Source organism: Vombatus ursinus, unplaced genomic scaffold, assembly GCF_900497805.2.
Source record: "Vombatus ursinus unplaced genomic scaffold, bare-nosed wombat genome assembly UNPS02014812.1, whole genome shotgun sequence".
Taxonomy (NCBI): Eukaryota; Metazoa; Chordata; class Mammalia; order Diprotodontia; family Vombatidae; genus Vombatus; species Vombatus ursinus.
This window is the reverse complement of record NW_020954590.1, coordinates 51,711,169-51,736,238: the sequence shown is the minus strand read 5'-3', so window position 1 is coordinate 51,736,238 and position 25,070 is coordinate 51,711,169. Positions and strand designations below refer to the sequence as shown.

Genomic DNA, 25,070 nt, shown 5'->3' with positions numbered 1-25,070 from the left:
CTTAGTGATTTTCTTAGGTTTTCTCTTTCGTTTCATTTTTATATTTCCCTTAAGTCTTACCTTTGGAGGTCAAATTTTTAATTCAGCTCTGGTCTTTTCATTAGGAATGCTGGAAAATCCTCTATTTTGTTAAATATCCTTTTCTTCCCTGAAAAATTATATTCAATTTTGCTGGGTAGTTGATTCTTGGTTGTAATCCTAACTCCTTTGCCTCCTGGTATATCACATTCTAAGCCCTCCAGTTCTTTAATGTGGAAGCTGCCAAATCCTACGTAATCTTGACTGTTGCTCCGTGATATTTGAATGGTTTCTTTTTGGCTGCTTGCAGTGCTTTCTCCTTGATCTGTAAGCTCTGGAATTTGATCATGATATTCCTGGGAGTTTTCATTTTGGGATCTCTTTCGGTAGGGGGGATCTGTGGATTCTTTCAATTTCTATTTTGCCCTCTGGTTCTACTATATCGCAGCAATAAATATAGCACCCATAATAGCTCTAATTTATTTAGCACTAATTTATTTAACACTTCAGGGCTAAGGTTTGGACTTCTGATCTCACTGCGTTAGGGAACTCCCAGAAAGGGAAATTCCACCAAGGCAGGTTGACACCTTCCCTATACTTAGAATCTTCACAGCGTTGACTAGGCTAATTTTCTTTGATAATTTCTTGAAAGACATTGTTCAGGATTTTTTTTTTCTTTTTTTTTTTGATCATGGCTTCCAGGTAGTCCAATAATTCTTATATTATCTCTCCTAGATCTATTTTCTAGGTCAGTTGTTTTTCCACATATTTTACTTTTTTGATTTTATTTGTATTGTATCTTGATGTCTCATAGTCATTAACTTCTACTTGCTCAATTCTAATTTTTAAGAAATTATATTTTTCACTGAGTTTTTGAGCTTCTTTTTCCATTTGGCCAATTCTATTTCTTAGGGAGTTATTTTCCTCAATAACTTTTTGTTATCTTTTCCCACACTACTGACTCTTTTCCATTATCTTGCATTACTCTCATTTCTTTTCCCATATTTTCTTCTACTTATCTAATTTGCTTTTTAAAGCTCTTTTAGGAATTCTTTTTTGGCCTAAGACTAAATTACATTTTTTTCTTTGATGCTTCACATATAGCTATTTTGACACTTTGTCTTCTTCTAAGTTTATACCTTGATCCTCCTTGGCACCATAGTAACCTTCTATAGTCAACTTCTTTTTTGCTCATTTTTTCTGCCTTTTTTATGACTTGGTGTTTTTATGTGACTTGGGCTCTGGTCCTGCAATGTCCCAAGCTTTCTGTACTGAAGCTCAGGGTCTTACTGCTGGCTTTCATTGGGCTTTAGGGCTTAGGTGCTTGCTTTCACTAGAGGGTAAACTACCCTTCTGGCTTGTACTGGAAGGTGGGGAAGGTGGGGCCTCACTTGGGTGTGGGGTTTAGCTGCTGGCCTGCTCCAAGGGTGGGGCCTTTCTTCTGGGTTGCTATTGTAAGAGTCTTTCTGGTGGCTGGTCCTAGAAGAGGGATCTTGTTCCTGGTCTGCCCCAGGGTTGGGACTCTGCTGCTGAGTTGCTATGGAAACAGGGTCTCTCTGCTGGTAGGCCCCAGGGTTTGTGTGGGGGTCTCACTGTTGGCTACCATCTTGGCATCAGAAGTCCCCATTCAAGTTTTAAACTATTAGCTCTTGCCCAATGCATGTTGGTAGATTTGAGATTTTCATGAAGTTAGATACTCTCTCCAAGTCTTCTTAGCATGTTTTCCCAGAGATCTTTCATACAGAAATCACTCCAAGGTATCAGAAGATTTTCTCCTGTTCATTTATTTTCTTGGGGGTCCAATATATTAAATAAACTGCCCTCTCTATTGTCTAAAATTCTTGCTACATAACATAACATATTTTATACCAATTTCTGTACACAAAGCACGGCTAATACCATGCTAAAACCCCTGTGCTCATCTTGTAGCTTTCTATTGCCCTCTAGCTTAATTGTAAAGTTAATTCTCTTGAAATTATAATGATAATTCCATGATTTGTAGTCATTTAATATTAATATTAATGGCAGTAATTTTTATCAGCAAACAATTTGGAATCATTAAAAGCACTATATTCCAGTTTCAATTCTCAATTCTGGGCCTAGTTCATTGTCCCTGTTCAGCTCCTGTTTAAGATACGCATGCTGACTGAATAAAAAGGCTATTTGCTGTACAGCTGTTTGCCAGAGTTGAGGTAACATGAATTTTTTCATCCTTTATTTTTTAATGTGGATGGTTAAACTTTATCTTATTTCCAAATTCTCTCCTTCTCTCTTGCCCCTCTCCCACCCAAGTGAGAAGGCAAGAAACATATTTTCACATTTCCATGTTGTAGAAGAAAGAAAAAAGAAAAATAAAGAGAAAGAAAATATGTTTCAATCTGTACTCAGAGTTCATCAGCTCTCACTCTGGAGGTGGATAGCATTTTTCATTGTGAGTCCTCTGAAACTGTTGTGGGTCACTGCATTGATCAGAGTAGCTTAGTCTTTCATAGTTGATCAGTGTTACAATATTGCTGTTACTTGTGTACAACATTCTCCTGGTTCTGTTCACTTCACTTTGCATCAGCTCATAGAAATCTTCCCAGGTTTTTCTGAAACCATCTTGCTCATCATTTCAGTAGTATTCCATCACAATCATATATCACAACCTGTTCAGCCATTCCTCAATTGACAGGCATCCCCTCAGTTTCCAATTCTTTGCCACCACAAAAAGAGCTGCCATAAATATTTTTGTACTTATGGGTCCCTTTTTCCTTTTATATCTTTAGAGTATGGACCTAAGAGTGATATTGATATTGCTAGGTCAAAGATATGCAGAGTTTTATAGCCTTTTTCCAAACTATTCTCTAAAATGGCTGGTTGCTGTTGTTCAGCTGTTTCAGTCATATCCCACTCTTTGTGACCCCATTTGGGGTTTTCTTGGCAAAGATACTAGAGTGGTTTGTCATTTCCTTCTCCAGCTCATTTTACAGATAAGGAACCAAGGCAAACAGGGTTAAGAGACTTGCCCAGGGGGCTGCTAGGTGGCACAGTGGATAGAGCACCAGCCCTGGAATCAGGAGGACCTGAGTTCAAATACAGCTTCAGACACATAACACTTACTAGCTGTTGTGACTCTGGGCAAGTCACTTAACCCCAGCTGCCTCACAAAAAAACAAAAAGAGAGAGAGAGACTTGCCTAGGGTCACACAGCTACTAAGTGTCTGTCAGATTCAAACTTAGGAAGATGAATCTTCCTGACTTCAAGGCCCAGCACTCTATGGACTGCACCACCTAGCTGCCCCCCAAAATGGCTGGACCAGTTTACAACTTCACCAACAATGCATTAGGGTCCCTGCTTTTCCTTATTTCCTCCAGTATCTGTCATTTTCATTTTCTGATATGTTAGCCAATCTGATAGGAGTGAGGTGGTACCTCAGTGTGTTATAATTTGCAGTTCTCTAATTATTAGTGATTTAGAAGATTCTCTTCAAATTAGCTTATCATCCTCAAAAAAATTATTTTAAGTGTAGACATGGTTTAGTTATAAAAAATTTTTTGAAGTCACATTTTATAAGAAAAAAAAAGAAGAAAAGAAAACTGCCCAAATTGTTCTATTTCCAATTCAAATACAGTTGACTCATGACAACATTTCTTAGGTAGCCCCTATTCAACAAAAAAGCCAAAAGTAACCATGCGTGAAATTTCCAGACAAGGCCAACTGAGATCCTGGCAGATGCCTAATGTTAAAAATGTTCTTTAATATCCTACCTAAAGTGGCACCAAAATATACTACTGGATGGAGAATAAGGCCTGGTCTAATTTTGAACAAGGGAAGCGACGTTCCCTTGATCCAGGCCTGGAGTCAGGAAGACCTGAATTCAAATCTGGCCTCTGACATTTATTAGCTGTGTAACCCTAGGCAAGTCAACTAAGCCTGTTTGCCTCAGTTTCCTCATGTGTAAAATGAGCTGGAGAAGGAAATGGCAAACCATGACAGTGTCTTTTCCAGGAAAATCCCAGTTGGATAAACCAAGTCACATGAATGAACAACAACAAACTTTAAATAAGTTGGACATATTTTTGTTCTAAAGATACGTTTGATACATGAAATCATGAAAATTGCTGTTGTTTAAACATGCATTCATATTATCACTATCAAGTAATATAATTATTAAATCTTATTATTAGAAGAGACCTTAGAGAGTACCAAAGTTAATCTTCCACCAAAATGTAAGAATTTCTGGGCAGCTAGGTGGTGCAGTGAATAGAGCACTGGCCCTGGAGTTAAGAGGACCCGAGTTCAGGTCCAGACTCAGACACTTACTAGCCGTGTGACCCTGGGCAAGTCACTTAACCTCGATTGTCTCCAAAAAAACAAAACCCCAAAAAACAAACGTAAAAATTTCCTGTGTATGTTACCTCTTACAGTCACAGTTTAAACATTTCCAATGATGGTCAGCTTAATACTTAAGATGTCTATTTTTGGCTGTTGAACAATTCCCGCTGGAAAGGTCTTCCTTATATCACATAAAAATTTACCTCCCTGAAGCTTCCATCTACCAGTCCTAGAATTCACCTTTTTGCAACTACACAGTTATCTAGTAGTATTTTAACATGACACAGCCAAAATGATCATTTAAAATCTGAACGGATATATTCTGAAAACTCTCTTCTTCTCTGATTAAATAATCAGCCTTTAAATCAAAAATTTTAAACAGTTACTGAGCCTTCTGCTCCAGGCAGTTAGATATCAGATATCATACATACTTGGCTATTCTCTAGCAGGAGATAGGGAGCTGTAGACATAAGCAAATGTTATAAATTACAAATTCCGACATGCTCAGGTAGATGGTTTGGGGAGATAATGTGAGACATGAGGGAACATGGAATCTAAGCAAGACTCCAGTTGCTTGTTTTTCCTGCCATAAGGAGAAGACAGAAATAGGGAATCACGTCAAATCTGATCTAGCTTCTGTGCCCTCCAACAAGTTATTAATAGCTCAGTAGCTCTACTAATAGGTATCCTTAAGTTCCTTACCAACATATCAAAGTAGGGCATGAATATGGGTTCAAGCAGTACAGGTCTCCTTCTGTTTCAATTTCAGATGTTTGGGTGCCTTTGAGTGAGAGAAGCTATGGTGATGATGGTAGCAGTGACTTTTGGCCATATTGTCCTCTTAATGACTCACTTGCTGAAATGGCAGTGATGTACAAGGAAAAATGTAGTGATCACCACTCTTCCTATCTCATCCATTCCAAACGATTAAAATATTTCAGGTGAGGAGTTAATTAACTCCACCACAGAATTTGGAGACTTCTAATCTAGCCATTCTTCTTTTCTAGAGAAGTAGGAAAATGTAACTGGAGAAAGATAAAGGAATGCAGCACCTTCCTTAGAATGTTGGGCTCACTTGCAAATGGCACAGTGGCTAGAGCGTGTGGCCTGGAATGAGGAAGACTTTAGTTTAAATCTGGCCATAGACATTAACTCGTTGTTAGGGCACTTTGCCTCTACCTCACACAGTAGGTGCTTAATAAATGTTTGTTCTCTTCCCTATCAGGCTTTTTAAAAAAGGAATTTTATATTGCTTTAATCCACAAAAAACATATGCTTCTAATACATGTTGAGTCAGTTTTACAGATCTTTTTGAATTATTCAAAAAGCTTTGAGTAACTTCACAACAAGCAATACAATAATTTTAGGTTCAAACGTATTTCTTTGATGAAATCTCCCCAAAATTTTCTTTTGGATATGACTGAGAGAATACATAAACCAAAAGAAAACAGAAAAAAGGTTTATAGTGATGTGGTCAATTTTTCTTCATTTGTAAAATATGCTGACTAGAGATGATGATTTATGGTTCCTTTCAGCTCAAATTCTATTGTCCTGTGATTAAGCAACATGAATGCAACTGTCTTTTTTATGCTGCCCCATCCCATTCCCCACCACCCCCAATCAAACCTTACTTGGACTTTTCTCTCCCTTCTGCTCTTGCTTCTTGATTTTTAAAAGCACAGTTTCACTAATCAATGTACAGTCCATGTCCACAGTCTCGCCTCCTAATCTTGATTGACTACCATCCTGAATAAATATAAAAAAATTTGCATTTTCATTAATTATCTTTTAAAAACTTGTGAAATAACATACATAGCTTACATTTATGACAAAGATGTTGTTTATCAACTCATAAGAGAATAAAGCCCCATAGGGCTTTTATGAGTAATTGGTATCTATTAATTTAAAAGATGCCTTTTACTAGTAAAAACCTACGGTTCTCTTGCCTTCTCCTTTCTCATTTACCTCAAAATCTGGTAGCTGTAAGGGCAGCAAGAAGATAGTGAATATAACCTACTTTTCTTTATTTTTTTAAAAATTTCTCTACTAACTAAAATAATCATATAAACTTTTACAAACCTAAAAATAATTTCTTAAATGACACAAAACCCAAGTATAAAACAAAATGATAAAAATTTTTCATTCTTGATTTTTACTTTGAGCTTTTGTATTTGCAGAATTTAATACTAGTCAACTAAAAGAGTTAAAATACTATCAACAAGTTTATCTTGCAAACTAGTGAAAGTAATTTTTTCTAAAATTGCTGCTTCATGACCTAATTATAATAGTTTATTTATATGTCACTGTAAATCTTACAGGGTACTTAATTTGCAACAACCCTGTGAAGTAGGTAATGGATATATTCTTTTCCCATGTTGTAGCATGGGGAACACTGATTTGGAGTCAGAAGGCCAGGGTTCAAATGCCAGTCCTAACACCTATGTGACCCTGGACAATTCACAACCTCTCTGGGCTTCCATTTTCTCTTTTATAACATAAGAGAGTTGAACTCGATGATGTCTGTCAGATAATCTTTGCCAGCTTTAAATCCATAACCCTACGAAATGAGGCAACTACAATCCTGAAATGGTAGTGACTTCCCCAAGGTGACATAAGTGATGTCTTAGGTGGGATATAAGCTCAGGGCTCTTGACTCCAACTCAAGGACTCTATGCCAATATTTCACTTCAAAGCTACATTGATGCTTTTTCAACACAGGGATTCTTAACACATTGAAATTATTCTTTCACATGTCACCCAGTTTAACTCATAGAAATAGCACGAATTAGGTCATTTTCCCATTTAAGAAATTCATTCAATGAACAAATATTTATTAAATTTGTTCTGTATTATAGATGATGAGGATATAAAGACAAAAAATGAAAAACTATCCCTGCTTCAAAAAGCACTTCACTCTACTGGTGAAGAGAACATGTACTCAGATAAGTAGGTAAGAGAATTTGAGGAGAGAGCATTAATAAGGAGGGTAGGGGTTTTTAATCTTATTGTGTTATAGGCCCCTTTGGTCATTTGGTGAAACTGATGGAGTTGTTCTCAGATTAATGTTTTTCAATGCATAAAATAAAATAGGATTTCAAAAGAATTATACTGAAAGGTGGTTATCAAAAAGTCTAAAAAAAAGTTCATGGACCCAGGTTAAGAACCCTTGAACTAGGGTAAGCAGGAAAGTTTTCCCACAGGTTATGACACTGAATTGGGTCTTGAAGGAAGATAAAGATTCTAAGAAATGGTTTAAGAGATGCATGCCAGGCATGAGGGATAGCTTGCACAAAAGCAGTTGGAAGTAGGGGAAGAAATACCAAGTTTTAGCAATCGCATTTTGGAATAGAAGAGGGTGCTGGATTTGAAATCAGAGGACCTAGGTTCAATTCTCAGTCCTTAACCTCTCTGCTCCTCAGTTCCAAGGTCCCAAAGTGTCAAGTAAACAAGTTTGGTTGGAACAGAGTACATGAAGGACAGTAAGGCAAAAATAAGTCCTAGGATCAAAGATGTATAGCTGAAAGACACTACTTCATGAGCCATCTAATTCCATGTTACAGATGAGGAAACTGAGGCCTAAGGATGTTACGTGGTTTGTGCAAGGTGATACAGGTAATCATCAGAGGCAACATTTGAACCCAGGTCCCCTAACTCCAGAGACAGTACTCTTTTCATTATACCATACAGAGTCCCCAATTCTGAAAGCCAAGGGTGGAATCAAAGTATTAAAAATTTAAATGTCAAATAAAAGAGTTTTTATTTTATAAAAGTTATTTTATCAAAGAGACAAAGGCCATCAAAAGTTCTTAAGCAGAGTGATATCATCACAAATTATTTTGGCAGCTGTGTAGGAGATGGACTGAAAGGAGCAAAATCTAGAAGCAAGGAGTTCAGCTAGGAGGGTGTTTGAATGGTGTATGTAAGGTGATAATAAACTGAATTATGGAGAGAAGGGGATAGAGGTGGGAGATATTGTAGAACTGTGTGTGAAAAGTAGAACTGATGAGAGCTGGCTTCTGACTGGATAGGGCATGTGGGAGGAGGAAGAAGAGGGAATGCGAAGAGCCAAGGACGACTCCAAATGTGCAAAAATAAGTGACTAGAAAGATGTTGGTGCCCTCAACAGAAAACAAATCAATTCTGTTTTAGAAATGCTCGTTATGACAATCTAGATATACATATCTATCAGGTGGATATTAATATGGGATTGTAGCTCTGAAAAAAATTAGGACTGGATATACAGACAGAGATACTTACATAGAGATGATAACTGAACCCTTGGGAATGAGAAAGTGGGTTTACATGGTCACACAGTCAATCAGTAGAAGAATCACAGTTGTAGAGATGAGTACTCTTTCTAATAGACTAGAAAGAAGCAAACGTGCCTTTATTTCATTAACTTACCTTTGTATCTATTACAGTAATATCCATTTTATATTGAGAAAGATCTGCTGCTGGATCTATACTCCACTGGATATTTTCTAAGGATGATTTATCTTACAGAAGAAAAAATTCATAATTAAAACCTGAATTATGAATTTATATCACTTTTTAAAACCAGCATATTTAATATATGTGTGTAAAGTTGGTAACATAGTAACCTCACCCTAAAGAGCTAAACTATAGACTGGAGTTTGGTAAAGCCAGAATCTATCTTAGTGTCCTGAATTTTTTTACCGTGGAGAATCTAGTTCAACCTCTCTCTTACTAGAAGAAATTACTAAAATTAGGTGGCAAAGGGAGACTTGACACAGGTTGAGTCACAGGTCTACCCGTTTCTTCCTACTGCTCAAGAAACTCCTGTGTCTCCTTTTTGTCTCTAGAATAAAATACCCATTCTTTCATTTGGCTTCTGCAGCCCTTCACAATTTGGCTTCAGTCTACCTTTACTTCATGTACATTCCAGATGAACCTGCCTTTTTGTTGTTTTCCCCAAACAACATTCCATCCTTCTACCACCATGTTTTTTTGCAGACTGTCACCCATGACTGGAACACACTCCCTCTTCATCAAGTGCCAGCTCATAAAGGATGCCTAGCTGGAATTCCCAAGTTGCTAGTGCTCCCTCCTGCCCTCCAAGTCCCTTTACATATATTTTCCATTTAATCAGTAGTTTAGATTCTCTTTCTCTGAAAAGAATGTAAGTTTCCTCAGGCTGGGAACTATTCTGTTCCTACTGAGGCACTTAGTAGGTGCTCAAAAACTGCTTGTTGTTCAATTGAGAAAGTATAAGAAAGGAACAGGAATATCATGGAAAGGATGATATTGGTGAAAATGAACAAGTATGCAATATAACATTTCATCAAGCTATTAGGCAACTTTGTTTCAGTATTTTCAGGAAATGTACTTTGTGGTGGATTTTGTTAGGAAGAGTCTTGCACCGAAACAAAATATCATTAAAAAAACTAACATTTCAAATGTAAGAAATGAGATGCAAATGCATTTAATAAAAGTTTCTTGTAATTTCAGTCAAAATTTACATTCATTTTAATGATTTTTTTAAAAAGAAACTGAAAATGTACTGTGGATAACATACACATACCTTGATTATCTCGTAAAGCCTGTGCTTTAGTTACTCTACAAGGATTTAACTGAAGAACTGAAGCAAGTTCACAATCTCCATGTCCCATCCTGCCTTTCATTTTTATTGGCTCATAACCACCAGTAACCTAAGAACAGATGACAGTATTAGCACCTGAGAGGAATTCACAAACATTAATTAGAAAACAAATCCCTGTACACCTAGCACAACAATATATCTTCAGGTCATCAAAAAGACACTCTGACTCCAGACTTTTATGGGGAAGCAGAGAGACTCTGAAGGTAGGATTGTCTTCTTTTATTTGTAGCTGTATTTTTTGACCTGGGGATGATTTACTGTGGGACAGGAAGATATATTCCTGGAAACAGAGGTCCTTGTGGGACTCTCTGCTTATTATGTAGCTCCCATTTAAGTTTGTGCGCCTAGAGGAAGAGCCCTTCAGAATGGGTTTCAAAGCATCCTGAAGAGCCATTTGCCTAAACTGGTTTTTACAAACCTCGTTTCCTTGGCTTTTTTCTTGACGGTGGATAGCAGAAAATCGATCGGATAGATCCAGGGGCTTATCCATTACAGAGTCTCCATTGATGGAAGGATGACTATCTCCTCGGAAAGGAAAAGCATTTTCTTTATCAAAAGAGGTCTGGAAGCAATGTTCACTTTCTTCAGTCTTCTTCCTTTTGGCTCCTCTGCCTCCCAGTGGTTTCAATGGCACAAAAAGATCATTTTTTTCAGTAGCTTCATCTTTTGGATTATCAGTCTCAACTTGTGTACTTATTGATTCATTTGTACTCTTTCTTACAAGCATTTGCTTAATGGAAGAAGAATGATCAATAACAGTGCTTTCTTGAGAACCAAGATTAAGGCATGTAATATGGCTGGTGTCTTCAGATTTTGATCTAGGTTTCTGTGGTCTAGAATGAGAAGTATTGCTGAGGGAATTTGTTTTTAGATGGGATTTTTTCCCAGCCTCTAAAAGAGAAGGGGATGAGCTTGTATTCAAGCCTAAGCCATTTTTCACATTAGAAGCAGCCCCAAAAACAGGAGAAGATGCCCGAGCAGCCCAGTCAACTTCTGGTGGAGTCTTTGGAGAGGAATTTGAAAATCTGAAAGAGAAGTAGTGAAATGTTCTGCCTATTACTGAGGAAACAAGCAATGATCTGGACAGCGAAACATGCTAAAATTATGATGAAAAGACAGTGACCAAAAACAATAGTTTATCTATCAAAAAGCGTGTCAATCCAAAATCTTTGACAGTGATTTCTTGTTTACCTACTAGTAGTAGTCTAGGATGCTAAGAGAAGAATTAATAACAGTATAGGTGGAATGCAGTGACTGGGTAGGTACATTGTACTTTTTATCAGCCAAATGGGCAAAAAACAAACAACAAAAACCCATGGCCTTAAATTAAGCCCATTAATAATAAGAATAAACTTATTGAGAGGTTTGAGGCTTGGAAAGCATTTTACATATATTTATCTCATCCAATTATCACAAAAACCCTAGAAGGTAAGTCCTATTATATTTGTCTCATTTTGCAGATGAGTAAACTGAGGCTAAGAGAGTAAGTTACTTGTCTATATTCATAAAGCTAGCAAATTCAAGATATGGGATTCCAAAAATCCCTGACTCTATCCTGCTTTCTCTACTATGCCTAGGTAATACTCATTCATTTATCTAACAAAAATCTAATTACTTTATAGATGCAAAGCAAGTACTAGGGATAAGAAGAAGCATAAAATATAGTCTTTCTTCTCATTAAAGTTAGAGTCTAGTAGGGAAGATATGTATGCATGTAACAACAATAAAAAGTATCATTGAAAGTACAGTTATAAAGTGGTATGGCAAAATCTGAGGTGGGAGATAATTCAATTTTGGCACATTATTTGAAAATATAGATTGCTTTTCTGATAAGAAAGATTGGATCCTTTAAAAGAAGGAAAAAGTTACCTGGGAATAGTGAATTTCAAGTCCTGACAGAAGTAAATATATTACTTAAATTACTCTCTCACTCCTTGTATAATGCAAAAAGTACAATATAAAAAAAAACTGGAGAGAACATCCATTACAAAAATTCTACAAACTACACTGCTAACACTGAACTTCTCACATCTATGAAATGAAGGGATTCTACCAGATGACCAATAAGAACCATTACAATTCTAAATCAATGATCATGTAATCTCTGCTTTAAAGACACTTTATTTCTGGATTTTTTAAAAAATCCCCCCAAATCACCTCAAACCGTCTTCATTATTTTCTGTGAATTCCTGAAAAGGTTGTTTCTTTGGCTCTGCTTCCTCTTGATGATGCAGCTCTTCATTGAGAGGATTCAAAGCACTTTGAGAGTCCTTCAAAAGAAAATGCATATGTGATACATACATAGTTATCTTATATATAGTATGTGTAATTGTAATAAAATAAGAAGTCAAAAAATGAAACTCAAAGTTGACAATTTTATAGAGATATATTTCAATATAAGATAATATACAAAAATCAAAATTTACTAAATAGTGAAAATAAATTTAAAGTTAAATTTGGGATGAATTCAAAGTATAATGAAGAAATATTTCAATGGGAAAATGTTACTCATTTTAAAAAAATTTTAATTTGTATACAACTCTACAGGTACGCAACTTTATTATATAAAGCAATATAATATCATCCTACATTGAAAGAAAACTCTTCACTCAGCCTGAAGAACCCAAATCTTTCTACTCCCATGGAAAACAATATGGGGGGAGTGGGGGGAAACCTGCTTGAAAAAAGAAACTAAATTAAGGCAAATTCTACCTCCTCTCAAACCCCAACCACCCAGTGACCAAAAGAATGGTTTGGTCAAACCTTGAAGGTTCAGATCTAGTGTTTACTGGGACAAGAAAAGTTGTAGTGGACACCACCATCTCTGGCAACTCTAAGTAATGAGCGACTAAGTTATCCTCAGTCTAAAGAACACTGAAAAGACCCAGTCAGCTCCACAGGCATTGCCTTGCCTTTACCTGCCTCACAAACAAACCATTCCTTGCATTCTAGGGCTCCTACAACTCTTATGATAACCTACCTGAACTCACTCCTTAATGAATAACATACCTATCATACTTCCCCATTCCAGTGACTCTGAACTCCTAAATGCTACTGTTCAAACCATATTCTTCATCCTCCACTGTCTACTCCCTTATGTTTAGCCACCTCAAACAAAACCCTCCTCCCCTAACGTTCCACTCTAAAGTTACTCACTTCTTCCACCATGCTCTCTGGAATGCCTGCTTCATAGAAAACACATTAGTTTCATCTGATACCTTTTCTTTCTCATTCACTTATCTTCTTGTACTCACTGAGACCTGGCTCTGTCCTTATGACACAGCTTCCTTGGCTACTCTTTTAGCACAGGTTGTACTTTCACTCACATCCGTATCTCAATGGCTGAGGTGGAGATGCTGGAATACCCCTCCTCCCTATCACCATTTCCAGGCTCTCCCTCAACGACTCAGTAATCTCTCCTCCTTTGAAGTTCATGCAATCCAGATTTATTACTCAGTCAAGATTCTGAGGGCCGTTGTCTAGCGACCAATAAGATACTCTCCTTCCTTCCTCAACAATTTCAATCTCCTCCTCAACTCCTGCTCCTCACATGAGGGGACTTTAATGGACATAATGATACTTCTCAAATACCCTAAACTGCCAATTCCTCAACTTACTTATTTTTCATGACCTACTTGCACTCTACTCCATTACAGCTACACACCAAGATGGTCATACTGCTATCACTCACAAGGGTTCTACTTTCATGTTCAAGAACTCTGAAATTTCTTTATCTGATCATACTCGGTTGTTAATCTGCCTCTACTTCTTTCTGGCTCCAAATTCTGTTTTTCTGACCTCACTGCTACCTCTGGTCCTTCTGCCCTTCAGTCCTTTCCCAAGCCATTGATGACCCCTGCTGGCTACACTCTTTATCCTAGCAAATCTTAACCTGTTGGTGAAACAGTTCAAATCTAGTCAGCCCTCTTTTCTCCGACAGATCCTGTAACCCTTCACCCTATTTTAACATCTTGCCTTGCCAAACTCCAGCCTTGGATTACTCTCACCATCTGCTGCCTTTACTCTTACTCACATGCTACTGAACAAAGTTGGAGAAAATCATGAAACTAAGCCAGCTGGATCCATTAAAAATTTATGCTACATAATCTCAATGCTTTCTGGTATTACCTCCTTGATCACCCCTTTGAATGACTCCATCACATGAAGAGGTGGCCCTTCTCATTACCAAGCCTCTACATGCCCAAGTGATCCCATTCCACTCAATCTTCTCTAGCAGACTGCCCTCCCTCTCATTTCTACTTTCTCGCTAATCACCCATCTTTCCCATCCTACTAACTACTTCTCTTTTGTCTATAAAATGCCCATGTTTTCCCTATTTTCAAAAATATGCTCACTTGATCCACCCATCCCTGCTATCATCCTTTAACTCCAGTTATCTCCTCTATCTCTCCTTCCTTTTGTGACTAAACTCCTTGAGAAGACCATCTACAATAGGTGCTTCTACTTAGTTTCCTCTCATTCTCTTCTTCACTCATAATTCAACTAAAACTGCATTCTACAAAGTAACCAATGATCTCTTAATTCCCAAATTAAATGTCTTTTCTCAATCCACATCCTTCTTGACTTCTCTGTAGCCTCTGACAGGTCAATCACCCTGATATACAAGTAGGTGTTGAAGTCCTATCAATTTTATATTCCTAATATTTCACCTTCCTAACCTCTCTCCCGCACATTCCTTTTTCTCCTGATATTGCCACCACCCTGGTGCAGGCCCTCATCACTTCATTGCTGGACCAAAATCTGGGTGATGGTTGAGTCCTTTGATGCATTATTGGCCTAAACATGAAGGTCTTAGGACTTGGAAAAATATTTTTCTCTAAGCTCAATTTAGTCATCATACTTATCAAGACAGATATATTACTTACAGATTCTTCTTGAACACCAAGTCCAAGTGTTTCAGCAACAACTGCAGCTAAGTTAAAAGATGATTTCTCGATGGGATAACTGTTGGTATCCTGGATATCTAAGTTTTAAAAAAAGCATATGCAAGTGAATATATAGTTATGTTATTATAAAAGTAGAGCACATCCTAGTAGAGAGGTTAACATGAAGATTACTATGCACAAGACGGCAGTTCATAAAAGGGCATAAAGTTTGTTTTTAAAAAGTTAGGGGTGGGAGAGGGAGTTGATGTTTAATGCAAAATTATCCTAAAATAAGACTATATAGCTTATACTAGATAAGCTTATCTCATTCATCAAACAAGATTGCTATCAAATCACAACTTAAAGCCTCTTATGTAAAACCCCTAAATTCTTCAAAATAGTGAATTCCTTTTTCCTTTTGCAATCTAAAGTGTCAACTTAAATGAATCTATTTCCTTCCAGTGCTAAATGAGCAGTTTCAATTCATTTCAATTCAATGTGACCATTTAATTCAGTTGAAGACTATTCCAAAGAAAAACCAAATGGATGAAAAATATTTATTGCTCAGAATGCGAAATGTTATTGGATACGCAGCTCATTGAGCATATCTTTAAGTAGATTTCAGATGCTGCAGTTGGACAATGAATTACATACAGAACTGAAAAGAAGGAAGAGAATAAGCTGAGAAATTGTCCAGAACTTTCAAGCATTCAAGCTATTCTTTGAAACAAAAAGTTTAAAAACACAAAACTATGCACACAATTTCTAAAGAAGTTATGGTGGTGATCTAAAAAGCAGGTGGGTATCAGGAGGGTGAAGGATAATAGATGGACAGTTTCAGTGCTGCACTGGTAACCAAGCACATTTAAAAACTCCTCCAAAGACTTCCAGGAGCCAAGATGGCGGAGTAACCAGTAAATCATAGTAACTCTTCCATATTCACCTCCAAACAAACATAAAATAGAGCCTGAAAACAAATCCTGGAAAAGAATAAGCAGCAAAAAGTGGGGGTAAAACGATCTTTTAACCTAAGAAACTTGAAAGATTGGCAGAAAGGGTCTGTCTCACTTGGGTAAAAGGGGAACACAGTCCAAGCAGGAAGCGTTCCAGGTAGCCAGCAAGCCCCACCTGAGCAAACCAATGGGGGAATCTGAACCCCAGTGTGATGGAGCAGGCAAATGCCAACATCAGGATCCCCATGTACCTCAGCATCAAGTTCTGAGAACCCCTGCGCAAACAGGCAGCTTCCAGTGACCAGACTGTCACATGCTTCAGTGTAGCCCCAGGTAAACTCAGAAATACTCCACTAGCATTACCTCACGCCAGACACCAGGCACTAGGACCCTGGCTCAGCACCAGGTAAGTTGCCAGATCCCTATGGTTTCTAGTAGTGCCAGTCACTCCCCACCCCACCCCCTTAGTGCAACACCTGACACAAGGATCTCCTGTGGGCCTCAGGGAAACTTCAGTGAATCATGAAGTAAATAAACTACTAGGGCCTGCAGCCTCTAGTACAAGAAGCCTGAGAGGGGCAGATAGGTGGCGCAGTAGATAGAGCTCCAGCCCTGGATTCAGGCGGACCTGAGTTCAAATCTGGCCTCAGACACATAACACTCACTAGCTGTGTGACACTGGGCAAGTCACTTAACCCCATTGCCTAACCAAAAAAAAAAAGAAGCCTGAGACAGTGTCCCTTCCACTCCAGGAGGAAAGCTCAAATTTAAAAGACAGGAAAGAGGCCAAAAAAGATAAGCAAAAACAAACAAAAAAGAATCTGACCATAGAAATTTATTATAGTGACAGGGAAGATGAAGACACAAACTCAGAAGAAGACAACAATGTCAAAACACCTATGGGAAAAGTCTCAAAGGAAAATAGGAAGTAGTCTCAAGCCCAGAAAGAACTCATTGGAAGAGCTCAAAAAGAAGCTTAAAAATCATATAAGAGAGGTAAAAGAAAAATTGGGAAAAGAAATGAACATGATACAAGAGAATTATGAGAAAAGAGTCAATAGTTTAGAAAAAAGAAAGCAGTTGCTTAAAAAGTACAACTGGACAAATGGAAAAGGAGATACAGAAATCCACTGAAGAAAACAACTATTCAAAAAGTACAAGTGGCCAATGGAAAAGGAAATATAAAAGCTAACTGAGGAAAATAACTCCTTAAAAGTTATAATTGGGCAAGTGGAAGCTAATGATTCTATGAGAAATCAAGAATCAATCAAACATTCAAAAGAATGAAAAAAGAGAAGAAAATGTAAAATACCTCACTGGAAAAACAACTGACCTGGACAACAGATCCAGGAGAGACAATACCAGAATCAATAGACTACCTGAATGCCATAATTAAAAGGCAGACCTGGACAGCATCTTTCAAAAAATTATCAAGGAAAACTGCCCTGATATCCTGGAACCAGAAGGCAAAACAGGCAATAGAAGAATCCACCAATTATCTCAGGAAAGAGATCCCAAAATAAAAACTCCAAACAACATTATAGCCAAATTTCAGAACTAACAGGTCAAGGAAAAAACACTGCAAGTAGCCAAAAAGAAACAATTCAAATATTGGGGAATCACAATGAGGATCACACAGGACTTAACAGGTACAACATTAAAGGATCAGAGGTCATGGAACATGATAGTCTGGAAGGCAAAGGAGTTAGGATTACAGCCAAGAATCACCTACCTGAGGAAATTAAGTATAATACTTCAAGGGAAAAAATGGTCATTCAGTGAAATAGAAGGATTTCAAGCTTTCATAAGGAGAAGACCAGAACTGAACAAAAAACGTTATCTCAAAACCCAAGAGAAGCTTAACAAAGGAAAAAGGGAAAAGAAAACATAGAGGATTCAATGCAGCTGAACTATTTACATGCCTACATGGGAAGATGATACTTGCAATTCTTAAAAATTGTACCACTGATAGTACACCTAGAAGGAATAAACGTAGACAGAGGGTACAGATATAAGGTGAATTTGAGAGAATGACATAAAAAATAATTAAGGGATAAGAAAGAGGAGTATGCTGGGGACAGAAGGAAGGGAGAGGTAGAATGGGGTATATTATTCCCCATGAAGAGGTGCAAAAAACCTATTAGGGTGGAGGGAAAGTTGGGAGGGTGGGTGACAGGCATCGCTTGAACCTCACTCTCATCAGTATTGGCTCAAAGAGGAATAATATACACAATCAGTTGAATATAGAAATCTATCTTACCTGATAGGAAAGTAGGAGGAAAGAAGTTTAAATAAAGGAGGGGAGGGGGAAAATGACAGAAGAGAGAGCATACTGGGGTAGGTGGTAGACATAAGCAAAACACTGTCGAGAAGGGAAAGGGTGAAAGGAGACAGAAGAAAAACAGGAGGAAAAACAGGATGGAGGGAAATACATAGTAATCACAACTGTGAAAATGAATGGGATATGCTCTCCCATAAAAGAGAAGTGGATAGCACAGTAGATTAAAAACCAGAATCCTACAATATGTTGTTCACAAGAAACACACTTGAAGCAGAGAAACATACACAGAGCAAAAGTAAGGGGCTGGAGCAGAATCTATTATGCTCTAGTTGAAGTAAAAAAAGCAAGGATAGCAATCCTGATCTCAGAGCAAAAGCAAAAAACAGACCTGATTAAAAGAGATAAAGAAGGAAACTATATCTTGCTAAAAGGTACCATAGGCAATGAAGTAATATCAATACTAAACATATATACATCTATATAGCATCTATATTCTTAAAAGAGAAGTTAAGTGAGTTACAGGAAGAAATAGAGAAAAGTATAATAGTAGGGGACTGACAACTGTCTCCTCTCAGAACTTGATAAATCCAACCAAAAAATAAACAAGAAAGAAAATAAGGAGGTGAATAGAAGATTAGAAAAGTTAGATATGACAGACCTTTGGAGAAAACTGAATGGAAACAGAAAGGAATATACCTTTTTCTCAGCAGCACATGGTACCTGCACAAAAACTGACCATGTATTGGAGCATAAAAACCTCAAAATCAAATGTAGAAAAGCAAAAATATGCATCCTTTTCCGATCATAATGCAATAAAAATTACATTCAATAAAGGACAGTGGAAAGATAGATTAAATTGGAAACTAAATAATTGGAAACTAAATTGGAAACTAAATAATCTAATCCTGAAAAATAAGTGAGTCAACAAAATTATAGGAACAACCAATAATTTCATTGAAGAGAATGATGACAGTGACACAACATCCCAAAATTTATGGGATACAGCCAAAGCAGTACTTAGGGGAAATTTGATTTTCCTAAATTCTCATGTCAACAAAACAGAGAAAGAACAGATCAATGAATTGGGCATGCAACTAAAAAAACTAGAAGAATAAATTAAAAATCCCCAATTGAACACCAAATTGGAAATTCTGAAAAATCAAAGGTGAGATTGATAAAACTGGAAGTAAAAATAAACAAAACTTTTGAGATAGTAAATAAGACTAGGAGCTGGTTTTTATGAAAAAACCAATAAAATAGATAAGTCATTTGTTAATTTGATTAAAAAAAGAAGAAAACCAAGTATTTAGTATCAAAAATGGAAGGATGAAATCACCACTAATGAAGAAGAAATTAAAGCAATCATTAAGAAATATTTTGTCCAATTATATGCCAATAAATCTGATAACCTGAGTGAAATCAATGAATATTTACAAAAATATAAATTAGCCAGATTTAGCAGATCAAGAAATAAAGTAAATAACCCCATCTTAAAAAAAGAAATAAAACAAGCCATCAATGAACTCCCTAAGGAAAAATCCCCAGGGCCAGATGGGTTGACAAGTGAAGTCTACCAAACATTTAAAGAATAATTAATTCCAATAACATATAAACTATTTTGAAAAATAGGTGAAGGAGTCCTACCAAACTCCTTTTATGACACAAGTACGTTGCTCATACCTAAACCAGGAAAAACTAATACAGAGAAAGAAAATTATAGACCAATTTCCCTAATGAATATCAATGTAAAAACTTTGAACAAAATACTAGTAAGGCAATTACAGCAATAACAAGGATTATACACTATGACCAGGTAGGATTTATAACAGGAATGCAGGGTTGGTTCAATATTAGGAAAACTATCAACATAATTGACCATATCAATAACAAAACCAACAGAAATAATGATTATTTGAACAGATGCTGGAAAAGTTTCTGACAAAATGCAGCACCCATTCCAATTAAAAACACTAGAAAGCATAGGAATAAAAAAGGAGCATTCTTTTAAAAGATAAGCAGTATCAATCTAAAACTATCAGCAAGCAGTATATGTAATGGGGATAAGCTAGAAGCCTTCCCAACACAATCAGGGGTGAAGCAAAGATGTCCATTATCATCAGTATTATTTCATACAGTACTAGAAATGCTAGTTATAGGAATAAGAAAAGAAAAAGAAATCAAAGAAATTAGAATAAGCAATGAGGAAACAAAACTATCATTCTCCACAGATGATACGATGGTATGCTTAGAAAATCCGAGAGAACCAGCTAAAAAACTGCTTGAAATAATTAACAACTTTAGTAAAGCTGCAGGACATAAGATAAACCCACATAAATCATCAGCATTTCTATATACTACCAACAAAGCCCAACAGCAAGAAAGAGAAAGAGAAATTCCAATTAAAATAACTGTAAACAATATAAAATACTCAGGAGACTACTTGCCAAGAAAAACCCAGGAGCTATAGGAACACAATTACAAAACACTTTTCACACAAATAAAGTTAGATCTAAACAACTGGAAAAATATCAATTGCCCATGGGTAGCCTGAGCCAATATAATAAAAATGACAATTCTATCTAAATTAATTTACTTATTCAATGCCACATCAAACTACCAAAAATTTTATTTTATAGAGCTAGAAAAAACAACAATATTCATCTGGAAGAACAAGAGGTCAAGAATATCAAGGGAATTAATGAAAAAAAAATACAAAGGAAAGGGCCTAGCAATACCAGATCTCAAACTATATTATAAAGAAGTAATCATCAAAACTATTTGGTACTAGCTAAGAAAAAGAGTGGTAAATCAGTGGAATAGATTAGGTACACAAGACACAGTAAACTCAACAGTAATCTAGTGTTTGATAAACCTAAAGATTCCAGGCTTTGGGATAAGAACTCACTACTTGACAAAAACTGCTGGGAAAAAATGGGTACATGATCTAGACATGAAGGGTGTGACACCATAAGCCAGGGGTGGGGATCCTTTGAATTCAGTCAAAGGGCTGCACTTGAGGACCTAGAGGGCCACATGTGGCTTTGAGACCGTAGGTTCCCCACTCCTGCATGGCACAAGCAAATGAGAAGAGCAAGATATTAGTCTAACTGTCAGATCTATAGAAAAAGGAAGACATGACTAAAAAGAGATACAGCATTATGAAATGCAAAATAGATGATTTTGATTACATTAAACTAAAAAGCTTTTGCACAAAAACCAATACAACCAAGATTAGAAGGAAAGCAGAAAGCTAGGAAACAATCTTTACAGCAAGCATCTCTGATAAAGACCCAATTTCTCAAATACATAGAGAACTAAGTCAAATTTATAAGAACACAAGCTGACCATAAAAGGAGCTTCCTTCCCTTGACCTCTTTATAATCAGAGATTTGTTCCAAATGGAGAAATACTCTTGAAGGTTGAAAGTCTTTCCTTATTGACTACGGATATGTAACTGAATAAAGGATATTCAAATAATATAGCTGCCTTACACTATATACTGGCATATTTTATAAATAATTATTCAAAAGTCCTTGATAATAACAGAGAAGTTTGGAAGATCCATGGATTTGGGTGGAAAGATAATGTAATTTATCTACTTACTCTGTCCCATCCTCAAAATGAAAATGAGAAGGAATGGATCTTACTGATTATTGCCCCAAAGAACAGAGACTGCTTTCTAAAGGACTCCTGCCTCAGCAATGAGGTGATCTGAGGGATAGAGAATAGGTCCAGATCTTCCCAGTGGTATCTGAAGAGACGCCTAACTAGTTTAGGTTATAAAAGACCTGTGGGGCCAACAAGCTACTCAGGGAGAGATGCTGAGAGGTTGTACAGGAAGAGAAGGAAGAGGGAAGAATGTAGGGATAGGGTGGGCATGGGTACATTGGAAACAAGCTTCATGGTTGGCTATTATAAGCAAGGATGAGAAATGATTTATCTTCTCACCTTCTACCTGGCTGACCTTTCAAATTAGGCTGTGGTTCTCCCCACTCCCACCAAGGAGCTATGTAATCACTTTAGAGAGACCACTGGAGAGAATCAAGCCTCATTAATACAGACTACTAATTTGGAATAACTTAGAAATGAGTTGATCACAAGTTTGTTTTTATTATTTAAAAAAGTTTGCTAAGTAAACTGAGACTACAAATGATACATCAAGAGAAATGTTTAAATGACCATTTCCAAACACTTTAAATCTCCTATTTGAATGAAAAAATTACAAGGCAACATGATCTAATAATTACAATAAACTAAAAAACAATGAACTTGAATTTTTTTAATGCATTCTGATTTTAGGAGAAGATTAATAAGACACTTGCTACCCAAGATTTATTTTTTTAAAGCAGTTTTTGGAGCCCAATATAGATTCATACAAATCTTTTACAGGCCTATTTAATAGTTATTATTGATGCTTATCATGTCACTTAAATAAAAATTTCTCCCAAATACATTAAATCTAAAAGGTAAGGGGATTTTTTTTTTTTTGCTATTGCTGTCTCTATAATACCTTCAGGATAATAACAGAAAAATAAAAGAAATTTTAAGTAGTATTCTGCATACTTCATTGAGTGAGGCAGGAGAATGTACAAACATATTCTAGCTAGACTTTTTAACAAAAGCTGGAAAAGAAAGGGTTATAGTGCTTAATATGTCAAATTTAAATTCATCAGAAAACTATAAAACACCCCATTCTCTAAACAATTCAATTAGTTGAGTGTTTCCTATATAATTAGATAATACATAAAATAAACATGACTTCTCCTAATTTAAAGAAGTTTACAAAAAAAAACCCAACAACAACCCTGTATTATTAAATAATCCAACGTTATTCTTACTGGTCATAGGTGATAATGTTTGATCACACGTGTCTGCTACAAGAATCTCACTTTCATAGTGGTTTTGCTGCAGGTGAGTTGAAGATTTTAGACCTTTTGCTAATTCTGGAAAAACAAAACACATATATGAAACTTTTTATAAAAGATTAAAGAAAACATGAGAAAAGTCAAATGCATTAAAAATATGGTTTTACTAGAGAAATTTTCATAAGCCTATAAAAATGCAGTATCTTCATTTCATAACTGATAATAACAAACTGTAAGGTGGCACAGCAAAAGCACAAATCACTGCCTGAATAAACTGATTTTCTGAGACTTATAGGTTAGTATTTCATCTGTATGACTAGCTTATATCTTTCCATTTTTTGTCTTATCAAAAGTACACATGATAATATTTTATATATTGTTATCTGAAAGAGGACCTAAATCCTATTTCATCTACTGGAATACATAGTCTAGAAAATAGCAATACCTGAAGTTATTTCTTTTAATTTTTTTTTTCTGAAGTAATTTTTTAAGGGACTGGAGGAGGGGAACTTTAGTTACAACCAGAATGCAGTTTTAAAATACTTGGTCCTATAACAATTCAGTTTCACTGAAAAAAGCCAACATTACAAACTTACAGTTAAATCAATACAGATTCACTGGAGAAATACACCAGGTGCTTAATAAATATTTAATGAATTGAACAGAGTTAATCTCATTCAAATAATTTAGCTGGCTCAAAATGTTCACAATATTCTTTGCAACCAAATGTTTTAGGTTCATAGTAATAGCAATACAAATGTTCAGAAGAGGAGGAATACACACAAATGCAATTTTTTTTAGAAGTTACATAATAATCCTCAATAAGGGAAAAATGAACCAGAGGAATTTATAATACATCCAAAGAAGAATTTTCTAACAAAGGAAATTGGTATAATCTGCTTTACTGCATGTTTGCATGCATTTAAAATGGTTCAGATAGTGTCCTAATAAATTTGTGTCAGTTTAAAATGTTACGTTTAAGTACAATCCTGCCTGGTATTAAAAAGAAGGGTTGATACAACTGAAGTTCCTTCAAAAAACTACGTCTTTGATTTTTAATTTAGCATCTACCTGCTGTATCCACTAAAGCCTTATTCCAATGTGGAGGTGACTTTAAATTCTCTAGGGACAAGCTGGTAGTGTGCAAGCACTAGAAAGTTTTAACTGGCGATCTTTATGAATTAGCCTGCCGACAAACTGTTATGTTTACTGTGGGGTTAACCTTTGTTTTGTCATGGAACCCTCTCTGTCAGACTAGTAAAGCCAATGTTTCACTTCTTAGAATAATGTTTTTAAATAATTGAAAGAAATGCTAATTTTGAATTAGAGGTTAGTGGAAATAAAGATGTATTTTTTTTCCTTATCTATGTTCATGGATTCCCAAAAATCTGTGCATGGACTTCAGGTTAAGAATTTAGTTCTAAAAGATCTGTCAAGAGAAGTCAGGTTGGAGAAGCTCATCATCAGAAAGCTGTCCACAAGCCGATGATATTTTTGGCCAAAGCAACCCCTTAAACAATTTATAAAGGGGTTAAGGGGCTGCTCTGCTTCTGTAAAGCTATACCTATACAGATGAAATCATAATGCCTTGTCATAGTGCAGGATAGTGATTTGTCTGTCTGCCACTAGATGGTGACACAAGTGCATACAGTGAAAAAAATTCCAGCAACTTCCTAAGTTTCTTCATTTTTAAAAGAAAGATCCATGTTACTTTCTGCATAGTCTTTGAAGAAAGCCTACTGAAATTCATTAGTTTTCAGCATAATATCTATTGTGTCCTTGCTCCTGATTCATAATTCTATAAAGACAACTACAATTAAATTTGTTTATTTGCACAAGTAGAGGATAAGTCATGATGTGAATAACTAAAAAATAATTTATATATAACTCTGAAACACATTATTATGTCTTTTACCCAAGAGATCTCCCTGGTTATTCTGGGTTTCAGCCTAATAGTAAAACTCACATTCACACCCTCCTTTAGAGTTTGCAAAGCACTTTTCCTATCCATGATCTTATTTGATACTGACAAGAGCTCAAAGAAAAGAAAACTGACGCTCAGATAGGTTGACTTGCCCAGTGTTAAATGGCTGTTACAGAGTTGGAATTTGAAACCAAGTTTTTTTATT

At 36.2% G+C, this 25,070-nt stretch overlaps 1 protein-coding gene across 3 annotated transcripts in view; it reads right to left on the bottom strand.

Moving 5' to 3' along the window:
* Positions 1-25,070, bottom strand: part of LOC114054250 (DNA endonuclease RBBP8-like) — a 122,035-nt gene that overhangs the window by 18,677 nt on the left and 78,288 nt on the right. For all 3 annotated transcript variants that reach the window (XM_027877428.1, XM_027877427.1, XM_027877426.1), the window contains exons 8-14: positions 22,915-23,019; positions 14,843-14,940; positions 12,114-12,226; positions 10,375-10,981; positions 9,879-10,005; positions 8,741-8,832; positions 5,968-6,082 (exon numbers count right to left, since the gene is read on the bottom strand). In XM_027877428.1, the coding sequence (XP_027733229.1) occupies positions 5,968-6,082; positions 8,741-8,832; positions 9,879-10,005; positions 10,375-10,981; positions 12,114-12,226; positions 14,843-14,940; positions 22,915-23,019 (1,257 nt within the window). The remainder of the gene's footprint in view (positions 1-5,967; positions 6,083-8,740; positions 8,833-9,878; positions 10,006-10,374; positions 10,982-12,113; positions 12,227-14,842; positions 14,941-22,914; positions 23,020-25,070) is intronic.